The sequence below is a fragment of the Euprymna scolopes genome, chromosome 11 (genome assembly GCF_053919585.1).
Source record: "Euprymna scolopes isolate OS-2025 chromosome 11, ASM5391958v1, whole genome shotgun sequence".
Lineage (NCBI taxonomy): Eukaryota > Metazoa > Mollusca > Cephalopoda > Sepiida > Sepiolidae > Euprymna > Euprymna scolopes.
In genome coordinates, this window is record NC_136492.1 from 109,293,326 (window position 1) to 109,309,679 (window position 16,354).

The 16,354-nt window shown below is 36.1% G+C and overlaps 1 protein-coding gene across 10 annotated transcripts in view; it reads left to right on the forward strand.

Moving 5' to 3' along the window:
- LOC145288065 (uncharacterized) overlaps positions 1-16,354 on the forward strand; it is a 612,213-nt gene that overhangs the window by 427,452 nt on the left and 168,407 nt on the right. For all 10 annotated transcript variants that reach the window (XM_080136116.1, XM_080136110.1, XM_080136114.1 and 7 more), the window contains one exon: positions 3,886-3,985. In XM_080136116.1, the coding sequence (XP_079992242.1) occupies positions 3,886-3,985 (100 nt within the window). The remainder of the gene's footprint in view (positions 1-3,885; positions 3,986-16,354) is intronic.

Genomic DNA, 16,354 nt, shown 5'->3' on the forward strand with positions numbered 1-16,354 from the left:
ATGCATCATTAAATTGGCCCCGGAAGCTTTTGCAACGTTAATTAGATTTCCGTAAAAAAAAAAAAAAGAAGATATATGAAGATAAATAAGCAAAGTTTGTTATTGAATCAAATCTGATTTACTCACAGACTGATTCTATGAAATGCAAAATATTTTCTATTTTCGTCTTTAAATCATATTTTGAATTTATGGCCGAGAAATCGATCCTAAAACTAGTGTTGAGACGATGAATCAAAACTTTGCAGATATTGGAATCCGTATCCGAATCAGAAAAACTTGTGCCTATTTTCTGATGCCAAAAAAAGTTCTTTAACTGACTTTTTAAAAAATTTATTTTGTTTAGAGCAAAACCTTCTATTGCTTATAGTAATGATGAAATAATAAATATTTATTGATTTTAAACTACCAGTAAAACTAAAATCGATAGATCATCCCCCACAAATGTATTTTTACATTTGAGAAAATATCTACACATTTAACATGTGTTTTTATGGTAATCGTGAAAAATAACAACTCTATAAATCTCTAAATATTTAATTATAAAGAATTGGAATCAGTAATGTGAAATGTTTTTAACTCCTGATGATGACACCAATGATTTCGACAATCGTTTTTATAACCACCGGCTGTGCTAAACAACCAATGAAAATCTTCCAAAGTTAGTATAAAAATTGTCGAATTTTGGATTCAATCAGTTCGCCATTAACTACATCACGGACCGCATCTGATTCTTTGCCGCTGTCTTTGTTACTAGCAATTACTTTTTTTTGGGGGGGGGCTGCACTGCTTCTCCACCGCCATCTTTGTTCAACAGGATGTCTCAACACTTAACAAGTAATTTAGTACAGAATCAGTAATTGTATCGGAATCAGGAATAATATTGGAATCATCACATTACTACCTGAAACCTAGCGAGGTGCAGGTGTTCATCTTAAAGACTTTATAGGTAGCATAAATGATTTTTTTATTTGGACTATAGAATTGTTGGAACTGCATTAAAGTTCAGCCAATGGGTTTGTTTGTTTATGGAGTATATAATTTAATCACAGACCGGTTCTGTGGAAAGCAAAAGTTTTTTAACTTGTTTCTATTTCATTAGTAAAAAAGAATTCAATTAATCGTCGACTGTTTTTATTTTTCTTTCAGTCAATAGTTGGAAATTGTAGAGAAACAAAAAGGCAAAAATAATTTCCTTAACTATGAATTGCATTCCTACTAGATTAAACGTCCCTATCTAGCAGAATCTTGCAGGTCTTTTTTTTGACTTGGGAGTCACCACTTATCAAGGCTAGAATACCACGCGAGGGTAAGTGTTAATAAATGCAAGGTGGTAGTGTTGTAATCACTAATGGTTTAAATTGGGTAGAATTTGATTATTTATGGGAACAGCTTAACAGGAACTTGTTTACATTGGATTTGCAGGCATGTTGCATTCAACTGAGAAGCAGGCCAGTGGAACAGTGCTCCAAATATGGACAGTTTTAGGAAAGAAGCTTTGTTCATGGAATCTGCATTTTAGATTTAAGCACAGATAGAGAGTGAGGAAAATCATATGTTGTGGTTGTATTGAGTGGTTTTTGTGAAAGTTTGGCAATGAAGGGATCATAGATTGGAGTTCAGTCGCGCACTTGCCATGAAAATAGCGATAGAGCGGAGACAGATTCGCAACGTCTCTTCTGTGGGAAATCGGATTGCAGAAAAGAGAAAAGGGCATCACCTTTCAACACTAAGTTCACATCTACAAATGTGTGTAGTATGTCAAATCTGTATTATGTCTAGTCAATCTCTCATATCACATGACGAAGCTCAATCAATCTCTCATATCATGGTGAGGCTGAGTTTTTCTATTTTATTTACTATCATTTCCTCTAAATAAGGTAGATTGCCACTTGGATGTAAGGGGCTACTATTTGGGACCATGTTCCTGATATTCATAAATGACCTCCCCGACAAAATTGCCTCTGAGATGGGTATATATGCTGATGACACCACACTCTATAGCAGGCACGGCAGGAAAACAAATGAACATATATCTAAAGTAATGGCAGAAACACTAGAGGATGACCTCCAATCAGTAGTGGAATGGGGACAAAAATGGATGGTCACGTTCAATGCCGCCAAGACTAAACTGGTTTCATTCAATAATTACAAGAAACCTTTTCTACCATCTATAGCAATGGCCAACGACTCTTTATCTGAGAGTACGTCTTTCAAGCTCCTTGGCCTAACGTTCACAGGAAACATGAGTTGGAACAATTACATCGAGGGTATTGCCAGGGCTGCTGCAAGGAAGGTGGGCTCTCTCTACCATGCTAGAAAACTACTAACACCCGAAAGTATCCTGTACCTAAGGCAACCATTCGCCCATGTATGGAGTATTGCTGTCATATTTGGGCTGGTGCATCGGCTGCTAGTCTCTCGCTCCTTGACAGGGTTCAAAAGAGAGTCGCAAATCTGATAGGCCCTAACTGGCATCTAAGCTTCAGCCTCTGTCCCATCGACGAAACGTTGCATCCCTCTGCCTTTTCTACAAGTATTTTAATGGTGAATGCTCTGATGAACTGCAAGCACTTGTGCCCCCACGACGTGAACACCCTCGACAGACCCGACAAGCTGCAAAATCCCACCCCCACACTGTAGAAATCCCTAGATGTAAAAGATCTTTCTACTCCGGTAGTTTCTTCCCCAGAACCGCTAGACTTTGGAATTCCATTCCAGGTCACTGCTTCCCCAACTGTACTGACATGCAGAAGTTCAAGTGCAACGTGAACCAACATCTTGCTGCCCAAATCCCTACATAGTACCCCAGTAGTTGTTTCCCCTGATAGTAGCCCCCTACACCAAAGTGGCAATGTGCCTTGTTTGGGGTGAAAATGTAATAAAAAAAAATTTTTTTTTAAATATCTATAGGAGTACCATGTAAGGAGTTGAGTAGCAAAATATCTGTTCATATTACATTTAAATTTCATCATATTAAGGAAGCAGGAAACAAGGGGGTAATGCCAAAGTTTGGCAGTTCGAGGGAAGAAATTATTAGAGTAGATGGCTTTGTGGCGTCTAGGGATCTCTACAGTAAAGTGGTGGGATTTTGTAGCTTGTCTAATTTGTTGGGGGTATTTACACCGAGGGGGCATAAGTGCTACCAATTCATCAGAGCACACTCCATTACAGGTTAATCTTCTCAATCATTAAAGTTCAGAATTTTTTAAATGAGGGCTGATTGTATATATTAATTGTATTGATCAGACTATTGTTCTTATCTTGAGTGTTATTTGTGAAACGTTTCGGTCGGATTGCCCAAACAACAACCAACATGCCTGAAGACGGTCGAAGGATAATCCAACCGAAACGTTATACAAATAACACTCAAGATGAGAACAATGAATACAAGTAATATAAACTTCTCAATCGTGTCTAAATACTTCTTGTATTTGGCAATCACTCTGTACCCCCCCCCCAAACATTTTACCGCTTTCATGAGTTGATTGCATAATATTTGAATGATTTTAAAATGTAAAGCACCAACAACTAAACAAGAATTGTAATCAACAGGATGTGAGCTTCTATCTGATTAACTCTAACCGGGTAACCTAGTGGAAAGTGTATGATGTTGAGAAACTAAACCCTTAATAAAGCTAGAACACAATAACATAACAAAAATGTATGTAATGAATAAGAATATCAACGAATCTCATTAACACAACATTAATCAGATGCCTAGTAACCCATACACTTATTTTATTTATCTCAATAACTTTTTCATTTTTTTGTTATCTTAAGTAAACTTGACTTTTATTTCACCGACCAATCATAAATGATCAAGCATATCTTCTTTAACTCTGTTACTATTATTTAGCAATTTTTTTTTTTTTTTTTTTTTTGCAGCGTGTTCAGTGGGAGATTTGGATTCGGATACAGAATACTTCCAGCGGAAAACAATAAAACAACACACATCTCTTAACCAGATGGAGAGAAGTTTTGTCAGGTAAGTCTGAAGAAATTTTACGTTATCCACAACCAACATGTTTCTACTTTTTTTTATTTATTTTTTTTTAGTACAACTTCCGGTGATTACAATTTTTTTTTAAATACATCTTCAGGATGATTACTTGCTACGATCGTTGGAGTTTTGGAAGCTGCTTACCAAGCGGCTCTATACGACATAATCACGTTTCTCATCAGATCACCGAAATTAGATGTGGCTGGTTACCTTTAATGCATCCAAAACCAAACTCCTATCCTTACATCATCAACGCTCTGATCCCCATCTGGCATCAATTGTGATGGATGGCTCTCGTCTGGGTGAGGCCCCGTGTTTTGACAAGCTTCTGGGTTTGACCTTTACTCCTGATCTGAAATGGAACACGTACATCAAGTCTGTTGCCAAGGTCGCTGGAAAGATGGTGGGATCCTTCTACCGCTCCAGAAGATATCTCACTACGGATGCAATTCTCTATCTATATAAAAGCCAAGTACGTCCAAGGATGGAATACTGTTGCCATATCTGGGCAGGAGCTGCTAAAAACAGCCTATCCTGCCTTGACAGAGTACAAAATAGACTTCGTGGCTTAGTGGGGGATGCCCTTTTCTCTACCCTGCAACCTCTCTCCCACAGAAGAGACGTTGCGAGCCTGTCCTTGTTTTATCGTTATTTCCATGGCAGATGCTCGTCTGAACTCCAATCTCTGGTCCCCCCTCGCCAATCTTTCACGAAAAACACTCGTCTAGCTGAATCCACTGTGAAAAATTTCCCCCACTCTATATCTGTGCCTAAATCAAAACGCAGATTCCATGAACAAAGCTTCTTTCTTAGAACTGCATGCCTGTGGAACTCTGTTCCGTCTGCCTGCTTCCCTCCGGACTACAACTTGGTTGTCTTCAAGTCCAATGTTAACAAATTCCTAATGAACCGCCCCCTTAAGTAAACATATCAGCAAATCTCCTCACTAACGTAATGTACTTGCAATAACCCTTATCCCTGAGTGGCTTCCGGGCCTTGATAAGTGGTGATCACTGTGTAAAAAAAAAAAAAAAAAAAAAAATTAAGCAACGATGAGCCTGGCCAGTAACAGATGGGTGAACATTTAGGACTACCAGGTGCTGCGTGTGCTCTCTGCTTATCTCGGCATTGTTTCCAGTCACCCTGAACTTCTCCTTGCCATTGGACTCGAACGGTGCCGATTTAGGAGAGGTTTTGTTGGGGATTATGCAACCTTTGCCACATTACATGCACAGCTGCCCCATCAGAAGGTATCCTTTGTCTTTTGAGACTGAATGGAGGCATTGACAAAGCGTCTCTTCAAAATGTTCCTTCCAGAAATAGTTTTGTTTATGTTCCAGATTTTCAAATCCTCTCTTACTTTTTTCTATGTCTTAAATTTATATAATTATACCTTTTTTAGATGAAGAGTTATATTTGAAGTGTGTGTTTTTTTTTCTTACAAGGAAGTCACCATTTATAAGGCCTAAAGGCGACTTAAGGATAAGGTTAAAGAGTGCACTGTTGTTACCAATAGCAGCGTAGTGATCGTTAGTGGTGAAAGTTTGGTAGAATTTGATTAAGTGGACGGCTCAACAAGAACTTGTTTATATTGGACTTGAAGACGGCCACGTTGTAGTCAGCTGGGAAGCAGGCTAATGGAACAGAGTTTCACATGTGGACAGTTCTAGGAAAGAAGCTTTGTTCATGGAATTTGTATTTAGATTTAGGGACAGATAGTGTGGGAAATTGTTGATAGTAGTTGTAGCTAGATGAGCGTTTTTGTGAAAGTTATGCGGGGGGGGGCATAGATTGAAGCTCAGACGAGAACCTGCCATGAAAGTAACAATAGAGAAGAACCAGACTTGCTACATCTCTTCTGTAGGAAAGAGGTCGTAGGGAAGAGAACAAGGCGTTCCCTACTAAGTTTTGGAGCTCGTGTGCAGAATTAATTTGTTTATTTAAAAAATTTACATAATCAATATTAACAAATAATAATAATTAAAAAAAAGAAGGTCAAGTCATAATCAAGTCGATTTGGGTAAAGTGGATCACCCAGCAAATTTTATTAGTGACCTGAACCGTTTCTCTGCTCGGTGCGTTTCATTCTGCCTAAAAAAAAACTGGCTTAATGACATTTATGTACGAAATTAGAGTAAAGGAATAGGGTAATATAGCACCTACTTTTAATTATTTTTTACCTGCATATTATGCTATTTCTTCATTCTAATGTCATGCTAGTATATAATATTCAATAGAATAATAAAAATGTCATCGAGCCGGTTTTTTCTATATTTACATTTTGTATAATTCTGACCCTTCTCCTCTTCTGATGAGAAGCATTTAGCTTCGAAATGCCATGGCCTAAAGAGATTTCTTTTTCTTAATTTTCCCCCTTAACTTTTTCATTATTGTTCTGATGATATAATAAAGTTTTATACAACTTTATTTCTCATCTTTAATTTAATATTATTGTTTGTTCTTCTTAATAGTGTTGAGTTTTCTTATCTTGATAAGTTTTGCTTTGTTAAAGATTTACTCTTTGATAACATATATATGTCACTATTTATTACTACATATATATATATATATATATATATATATATATATATGTATATTTGTCAGGCTTAATTATCATATATATAATAAATTAAAGCTGGCATATATATATGGACTCGCAGTAATAAATTTCCTATATATATATATATATATATATATATATATATATGTTTTGAGAAAAATAGAAAAACCGAATGAAATTATCAAAATAATCAACGTTTCGTCCTTATTATCTTCAGGATAATTGAAATAAAGATGTAAGAAAAGAAAAAGTCATAGATCGTGCGAAAAGGAAGACAGTTTTTGAATCCTACCCATGTCAAGGACAACATATGTGTGTGTACATTCAAAAACTGTCTTCCTTTTCGCACGATTATGACTTTTTCTTTTCTTACATCTTTATTTCAATTATCCTGAAGATGTCCTCTAAAATAAGGACGAAACGTTGATTATTTTAATAATTTCATTCGGTTTTTCTATTTTTCTCAAAACATAACGTCAACCACCGCTGGTATTTTTTCATTCCTTATATATATATATATATATTTTTAACTACATTTTCACCCCAAACAAGGCACATTGCCACTTTGGTGTAGGGGGCTATTATCAGGGACATAAACTACAGAGGTACTATGTAGGGAGTTAGGCAGCAAGATGTCGGTTCACGTTACACTTGAACTTCTGCATGTTAGTACAGTGGGGGAAGCAAGGACCTGGAAGAGAATTCCAAAGTCTAGTGATTCTGGGGAAGAAACTACTGGAGTAGAAGACTCTCTTACATCTGGGGATCTCTACTGTGAAGGGGTGGGATTTAGCTGCTTGTCAGGTTTGGCAGGGTATTTATGTCGAGGGGGTACAAGTCCTTGCAGTTCGTCAAATCATTCACCGTTAAAGTACTATATATATATATATATATATATATATAGTAAGATTGTACACAAAATACAATAAAAAGGTTTAAGGCTTAAAATTCATTCTAGAATTGTCCACAATGGATAAAGTACTTGATGAAATTCACTTGTAAGTTACACTCTTTTGAAGGTTCTATCCTTAATGTGGGCAACACTCAAAATACAATTGCGAGTTACTTGGAACTTCTACTCATTCATGGCTGACGGAATGAGGGGTTGCTGTCTCCATGGATTAAATAAAGTTTCTTTTCGAAATTCCGTGCCGATTCGTGAGTTCAACAAGATACATCGGATGAAGATTGGAGGTTGCACCAACTTAAATGTTGTTAAAATAATAAGCTGAGAATAGTAGTCTGAATAATGTACTACGAATAACGAATAACACTGAAAAATGTAAGAAGCCATCAGACGTACCCCTCCACCGTACTGTATACCGATACTCTATGACTGACTGGGATAGCTTCCGTACATTCATATCTGATTTACCTCTGCACTCCATGTTTAAAAAGGAAGTGTCCTCTATAGTATCAGATCTGACCGAATGGTTAATTGCAGGCATAGACCAATTCATACCATCTAAAAAATTCCAACAAAAACCTAACAGCCAGCCATGGTTCTCCCCAGAATGTGCTGCTGCTATCGCGCACAGAAATCACTTTTTCCATAGCTACCAACGTAATAGATGCACTGAGACTAAAGCTGCTTTTAGGTCTGCCAGCAACCACTGTAAAAGAGTAATAAAAAAATGCAAGAGAGCTATATGTCCAGTCTGTTAAATCCAAGGTAGCTGATCAGCGGCTTGGATCCCACCAGTTTTGGCAAATAACAAATAGGATCCTGAACAGAAGTGTGCGTTCTATCCCAACCATTATCAATGGACCAGAGGTCATCTCATCAGCGTCAGACAAGGCCAAACTATTTGCAAAGAACTTTGCAGCTAATTCTACCCTATGCGACGAAGGCCATCAACTCCCCATATTTCTTCCTATAACACAGAACAAGCTAGGTAACATACAAATATCCGTGCATGAGGTCACCAAGCTAATAAAGAACCTAGATTCCAGTAAAGCAACTGGCCCTGATGGCATCCCAATTACAGTGTTAAAAAAGCTTCAACCAGAACTTGCTCCCATACTTACGAAACTATTTAAGCGCTGCCTTAAGGAGAAGTGCTTTCCGACTCCCTGGAAGACCTCATCAGTTTGCCCTGTATTTAAGAATTCAGGTGATAAGTCATCTCCCTCTCAATACAGACCAATAAGTCTCCTGTGTGTTATGAGTAAGTTGCTGGAATCCATATTAAATAGAGAAATAGTCAACCACCTCAGCAGGAATAACCTTCTTAGTGACACACAATATGGTTTCCGCTCTGCAAGATCTACCGCAGATGTGCTGACGGTTATATCCCACAGGATTAGTGAATCTCTTGACAAAGGCTTCCTTTCTAGGGCAATTGCTCTCGACATATCAAAGGCCTTCGACAAGGTATGGCATAAGGGTCTACTTCACAAGATTTCCAGCTACGGTATAACTGGAAATGTTTTCTCAATCATTAAATCATTTCTCTCTGATAGGCTCATAAGAGTAGTGGTAGATGGACAAAAATCGGAGGCCTGCAATATAAATGCTGGAGTCCCTCAGGGGTCAATCCTGGGCCCAACTCTCTTCCTGATCTACATCAATGACCTCCCTAAACACATACTTAAATCATTCGTTGACATCTATGCTGATGACACGACCATCTACGGCAACACATCAAAGGCTGTAAATGACAAAGTTCTCTCTGATTCTCTCTCCTCTGATCTCGAGCGCGTGGTTCAGTGGGGGAAGAGGTGGCTGGTTACCTTTAATGCATCCAAAACCAAACTGCTATCCTTACATCATCAACGCTCTGATCCCCATCTGGCATCAATTGTGATGGATGGCACTCGTCTGGGTGAGGCCCCGTGTTTTGACAAGCTTCTGGGTTTGATCTTTACTCCTGATCTGAAATGGAACACGTACATCAAGTCTGTTGCCATGGTCGCTGGAAAGATGGTGGGGTCCTTCTACCGCTCCAGAAGATATCTCACTACGGATGCAATTCTCTATCTATATAAAAGCCAAGTACGTCCAAGGATGGAATACTGTTGCCATATCTGGGCAGGAGCTGCTAAAAACAGCCTTTCCTGCCTTGACAGAGTACAAAATAGACTTCGTGGCTTAGTGGGGGATGCCCTTTTCTCTACCCTGCAACCTCTCTCCCACAGAAGAGACGTTGCGAGCATGTCCTTGTTTTATCGTTATTTCCATGGCAGATTCTCGTCTGAACTCCAATCTCTGGTCCCCCCTCGCCAATCTTTCAAGAAAAACACCCGTCTAGCTGAATCCACTGTGAAAAATTTCCCCCACTCTATATCTGTGCCTAAATCAAAACGCAGATTCCATGAACAAAGCTTCTTTCTTAGAACTGCACGCCTGTGGAACTCTGTTCCGTCTGCCTGCTTCCCTCCGGACTACAACTTGGATGTCTTCAAGTCCAACGTTAACAAATTCCTAATGAACCGCCCCCTTAAGTAAACATTTCAGCAAATCTCCTCACTAACGTAATATACTTGCAATAACCCTTATCCCTGAGTGGCTTCCGGGCCTTGATAAGTGGTGATCACTGTGTAAAAAAAAAAAAAAAAAAAAAAAAAACCATCCAATCAGATATGTGTATTTAAGTATGTTTTCATCTGTATATTTTAAAACATATCTAAACATACCTTGATACCATCTATGATTGATGAATATTTTTTTTCAGGTTGTCCATTTATGTCTTTCTAGCAAAATCTGTGAACACCAATTAAAAATCTATTAATATCGCTATTTACCCCCCACCCACCCACACACAAACAAATGAACAGGAGATCGTGATGAAGCCCACGCATCAATAAATCTATGAAACATTTCCTTAAAATTCTGCTTTATCATGGTCTCCTATATATCTGTTTGTATGAGGGAGGGAAATAGCGATATTAATAGATTTTCAATTAGTTTTCACAAATTTTGGAAGAAAGACATAAAAAAATAAAGAACGTGAGATAAAAAAAATATTCACCAATTTTTTCAATGTGAATAATCTTCTCTCTCCCTCTGCATATATATATATATATATATATATATATATATGTTAATCGTGACACCCTGCACAGATGATTCCCGAAAGGATAAGACACTAGTGTCTGTAGGTATTTAATTATTATGGTAAATAATTATACATATTTGTGTGTGTGTGTGTATATATATATATATATATATATATATTTTAATTTTATTTTTTTAGAGCGAATTAGATCTGAAGTCTAAAGAGCAGAGTTTATTTTAATGTATTAGTAAATGTATTAATACTATTAAAAGAAAACATTGCTCATTGTACTGTAGATATATAATAAGCTCAATAGATGTAGATATCCTAGAGCTAAGATAGACTGACTCAAATAGAAACAGATTTTATAATGGAGATAAAAAAGGAATATCTACCTTACACACGACTAAAATTCTAGTTTTATTTTGGTGTCTTTACCTGCTTCCCCATCCCCTATTTTTGGCTGATGAGGAAACTTTGTTTTTAAAGGACAAAACTTTTGTCAAATTATTGTCAATATTTATTGTTAATTTAAATAAAGTGAACATAGTTTCTGAAACGATCGTACAATCTAATGCATTTTGTTTGTTTTCCTTTTGAAACCGATTTTTAATTCAAAATTATGAATCGTTTTACTCAATTTATATATATATATATATATATATACTAGCTGAATCCCCGGCGTTGCCCGGTTGTACAACAATATGCTGAAACATGATATTTTAATTTATGCAGATTGGATATATATTATAGAATCAATTCTCTATTGAATATTATCTATTATGAGGAATAATTTGCCCGGAGGACTTATTCACAAAAAAAAAAAAAAAAAAAATTAAAAAATAATAATGATAATGTCGTTCATCAAATTCTGCCTGTGTTTGTTTACAATATCACGTCAGTTGATATTTGGGTTTGACGATGAATGCCCTGGAAAAGTCACTTTTAATTAATGTTTAGTTTCAAAATATGCCAGCAGTGAAATGATTTGCGGCGATTTTAAATTGGTACCTCTTCTTTTATCGTAAATTGAAATCATTAATAAGAAAAAAAATTAAAATAAAATGGTGAGGTACGCCTGGACTTGAACACAGGATCATTCAATCTGTAATTGAATGCTCTATCACTGAGCTATACCTCCAAATGATAGTAATTCTGTTTTTTTTTTTTGTTTTTGTTTTTTTTAGAAATAATTTGCTGCAAATTTATATTGTCTCCCTCGGTCAACGTAAAACATTCCCTTGTAAAAATCCTTTTTTATCTCTAAGAAATAAAGACTATTTTAGGATAGGATTTTTTCGATTTTCGATACTTATCAGATGAATTTCTGTACAAAACATATCTAAGAACACTGCCAGACATATAAATTACTTTTGTGTGTGAAATTTGCAAAAGATAGGCTCAACAGTTTCGGAACCTATGAGGAAGGAACTCACACATGCAAAATAACTTTTATATAATAACACATGCACACACACACACATATATATATATATATAATCATAATACAAATTCTTTAGATAAAAACTAGATGTTACAGATTTCAGAGAGGTACAACGGTTTCATTGTAGTAGATCTGCTTTTTAAAAGGCTTTTAAAAATCCAAATAAATCATCAGTGACTCCCGAAATGCAAAACAAATTTTAGGTCTCACATTTGCGATTGAGCACAATATTGATTTCTTTTCAACAAATTCCGATGCTATATATTATAATATATAGTTATGATATATATTATAATAATATATATTAATCAAGTTCAGATATGTTGATAAAATGGACATAAAAACCAATATTTGCGTTTGTGTACTAGACGGGCATCCTTCAGGGTTGTCTGCTTCAACAATAACTAAATTGTCCAAAACAAATTGTAGATTTAGAGATTCAGACTAGCAAGAAAACGACCTTCTTCCCAAGGTTATGGCTACTAGACGAGGTTGGAGACGTTTATGCATGTCAAATATTATCATACTTTAAATAGCCTCTTTCACACCCACCATGCATTTGTTCATTGGAAAATTGTTGATATCATCGACACTTACATATAACCAAAATATGAGTCATTATATATCTGCACAGCCACACAAACATTTTTTATCTCTTATACATACATACACGCAAAAACAGAATGTATATTCAGACACAATTGTTGACACAGTTACAAGTAAGCCAGCTTAGATATAAAACGCATCGTCAAGACATGGTTAAAATTACATTATTTTTAGATATACTCTCAAATGTCTGTGAAAAGTTTTGGTTATCTCTTCATCTGTCATACTTCGATCTTTCTTGTTTAAGTTTGAAATATTTTCTTTTCATCTCCAGACACGTAAATTGAATTAAGTCATCTTAAGAATAACTGTTCTTTTTAATATTATCTCGATTATACAAAATATGTGCGCATGCCTCTGTTTCAATATATATTTGTATCAATAACTATACCTTTATGCATAATAAAAGGGAGGTAATTCGAAAAATATTCAAAGAAACGAAAGTAATGTTCAGATGCATCTAATATTTTGCACCGACCAGTCACAGAGTGGCACTGTTTAGAGCAGAGCTTGATATGTACAGGACGTGGGTTACAGCTTGGTTTTGAAACAAGACTAAAATCTATGTTGTAAGTGATAAAAGATGGATAAGCAGAAGTGATATCCATCCTGATTTCGTTTTTGACTTGATCTGTGACAGAAAATTTGAGCTCAGAGTATTTAACCCCCCCCCCCCAATCATATTTTTAAAACAATTTAATTTCTGAATTAAATCTATTACAATACATTTATTACACTTACAATAAATTAAATCTATTACAATACATTTATTACACTTACAATAAATTAAATCTATTACAATACATTTCTGTTTCTTCATAAACAAGCTATCTATTTTTGATCATTTGGTAATAGTTAAAAATTAAAATAGACTGATTTGAAAGGAATTTGGAAGAATTTAAACTGTTGAGTACAAAGTCATTTCTGGCTTTAAAATTCTTTTTAAATCTTGGAAGCTATTTACATATATTTGAATATTTTTGTTGGAAAATCATCTTGTGATTTTGGAGGTATGCATGGGGGAAATAGATATAGTGAAAGGAATACAGAATGATAAAGAATTTTAGAATTTGGTCTTGCAGTGCACGTGTTGGTTGTGAACACCTTTTTAGGAAAAAGGAAAGCTATCTCATTACATATGAATCTCGTTTGGTTCGTTCATATTTATATTGTGCTTTGAGTAAGGTGGTGGGCCAAACAAAATTCACTCAAGTGCTAGATTTAGCTCATGGACCGGCGGTGTGGTATAAGGTGATATAGTAGTGGAGTAAGGAAGCTAAGAAGTGCATCAAAGAAAAACTGAAGAATCAGTGGACAAGAGGTTTAGTGGATAAGGATGTGTAGTTGTTTGAGAAAAGTGCATTCGAAATGATAATGGAGTGTTAGCAACAAATGAACAGTATAAGAGGGACGTTTGGAAATATCACTAAAAAAATTGTTGAATATTGAGCTTTCATGGAACAGTGAAAATGTAGAAGTTGCAGAAGCAATATCAGGTTCTGTTATAAAAAAAAGTTCATAAAGAGATGGTACGAGAAGCTGGGAGTAAGATGAAGGATAAGGCTGGAGACCCTCAGGAATTATTTCAGAAATGTTGAAGGCTGCAGGTGAAACGGGTATTGAGATGTTCAGTCATTGTTTATGATCAGATCATAAAAGAGGTTATCTGAAAAAAAAAAAAGGGAACTTATTACAATTGTGAATTGTTATGGCAGGATAAAGTAGAAGCATTAGATAGAATTAATTACAGACGCTTAAAGTTGATGGATTATGCCCTGAAAGTGATTGAGAGAATAATTGAGCAGCAAATAGGAAGTCGGATAAGCGTAGATAAGAAGTGGTTTTCAAAGAAAATTTATGTAATTCCATTTTGAGGTAGATTAATGTACATGAACAGCAAATTTCTTTCGTTCTTTCTTTATTTTTTGTTTGTGTTTTTTTTTTTTTTAATATTTTGCCAGTCTATATAAGTATTATGCAAGCAACACTCACAGAAACCAAACTTGGTCTTTTGACTAGAAGCAAAGTGTAGTATCTGTTCTGATACTATACTTCATCTTTTCTGTCCTCGCTCAGTGGAGGAGAAATCCTTTTAGATTGAGTTAATATTTATTTTTGTTTCGATCCATAACACCATTTTTGGATTTTCCTAATATAAAAAAAACAACCTTGTGTCTAACTCAGCCTTTATGAAGAGGCAAGTAAATACGGACTCTATATAAATTGTTTTCAATGAGACAAAAATAAATTAAACAAAGAAATGGTCTTCAAAGCGCTGTTGAAATCAACTGCTTTAGAGGTCTGATAACAGCAGGGAGTTGCAGCTAGGTAGCTCCAGATCCGACCGTACACGTTGACTGTTGCAAGTGTTTAATTACCTTGAATATTTCTGTTGAAATTGATAAAACCCAAGAATATCTTTGGTTTTAGATGACCTTCTATTAACCTGAATGCATTTCAACAGGTGTGTGTGTGTGTGTGTGTGCGCGCGCGCGCGTATGTGTTCAACAAAGTATGAAGGAAAGCCAGTTACAGAACTATTTAGTGTTATTTCAAGGTGCGCTGACCCAAATTAATAGGCTACCTGGCCTGACAAAATGATTGTCCTTTGAAAATACAAGGGAACAGGAGAAGATATAGTGGTTGAGGACTAGAGAAGGTGTTAAGGGTTTTGCATGCAGGCTGACTGGTTTGAACTGACATATCGGGGCAGGGACCTGTTGGTGTGATAAAATATTCTGAATGGGAAGATGGTGGAGAGGATGAAGGAGGTCACAGATACTGTGCTGACATTTAGAACAACCTATTATTATCATGTGTTACTATACTCTATCACCAACACCACCACCCATCTATCTTACCCTACTTCACCGGCTATGTTACTAGTACTAGTATCTGTCCGGTAAAAGTCAGAGCAAGGCAAGTGAATAAGAGAGAAGGGCGGAGGGAGGGAAACTGACGCCTCTACCCACCCTTCTTGGGATTCATAAAAGGAAAGTCCCATATTATGATTCCTACTCAAGGAACAGACTCCACACACACTTCAAATGTTAATCTATATTATATTTCTCTTAATCACACTTTTTCTCAGAAACTACTGGGCTAATCTGGGTGAAATTTTCTATGGACCTTTGTTAGGATAAGGTGCAGCGAACTAAGTATTATAGTATCTGTTCAATGCAGAGTTACGGATTATTAGGGATTAGTACTTAATGCAAAAATGAGCACAAATTTAACCATATTCGATTATCAATTTGGCATAAAGCACTCATTCTAAGTCAACAGGCCATAACTTTTGACCATTTTTGACAAGCAAAAATGGGCAATATATACATAATATAGAAAACAACGGTAAGACATCTAAACTTCCTGCTAAGTCCTTACCTAGCACAGCCTGAGTAGATTTTGTTTATATCAAGTTGAAACTACATCTTTGTCAACCAGTTTGACAGAGTCTGGGTCATTTTTAAATAGGTGATAACCATGCATCTGTTGAACTTAGATATGGTTCTTCCCAGGCTTTATCTTCTCTCTTTGAGAAAGGGTTAACATTATTACTAATCATCTGAGCTTTCCTCCTCCCATACTGAGTAATACCAGTACAGTTGCTCGGCTATTTTTTTTTATGTCTAGAGTGCACATAGCTCTTTTGCACTTTTCAATCACAACCTTCCAACATATCTCCCCACGATGAAAGGGAGTTTTTTTTTGTTTACGGGGGGTCACCACTTATCAAGGACCGAAGG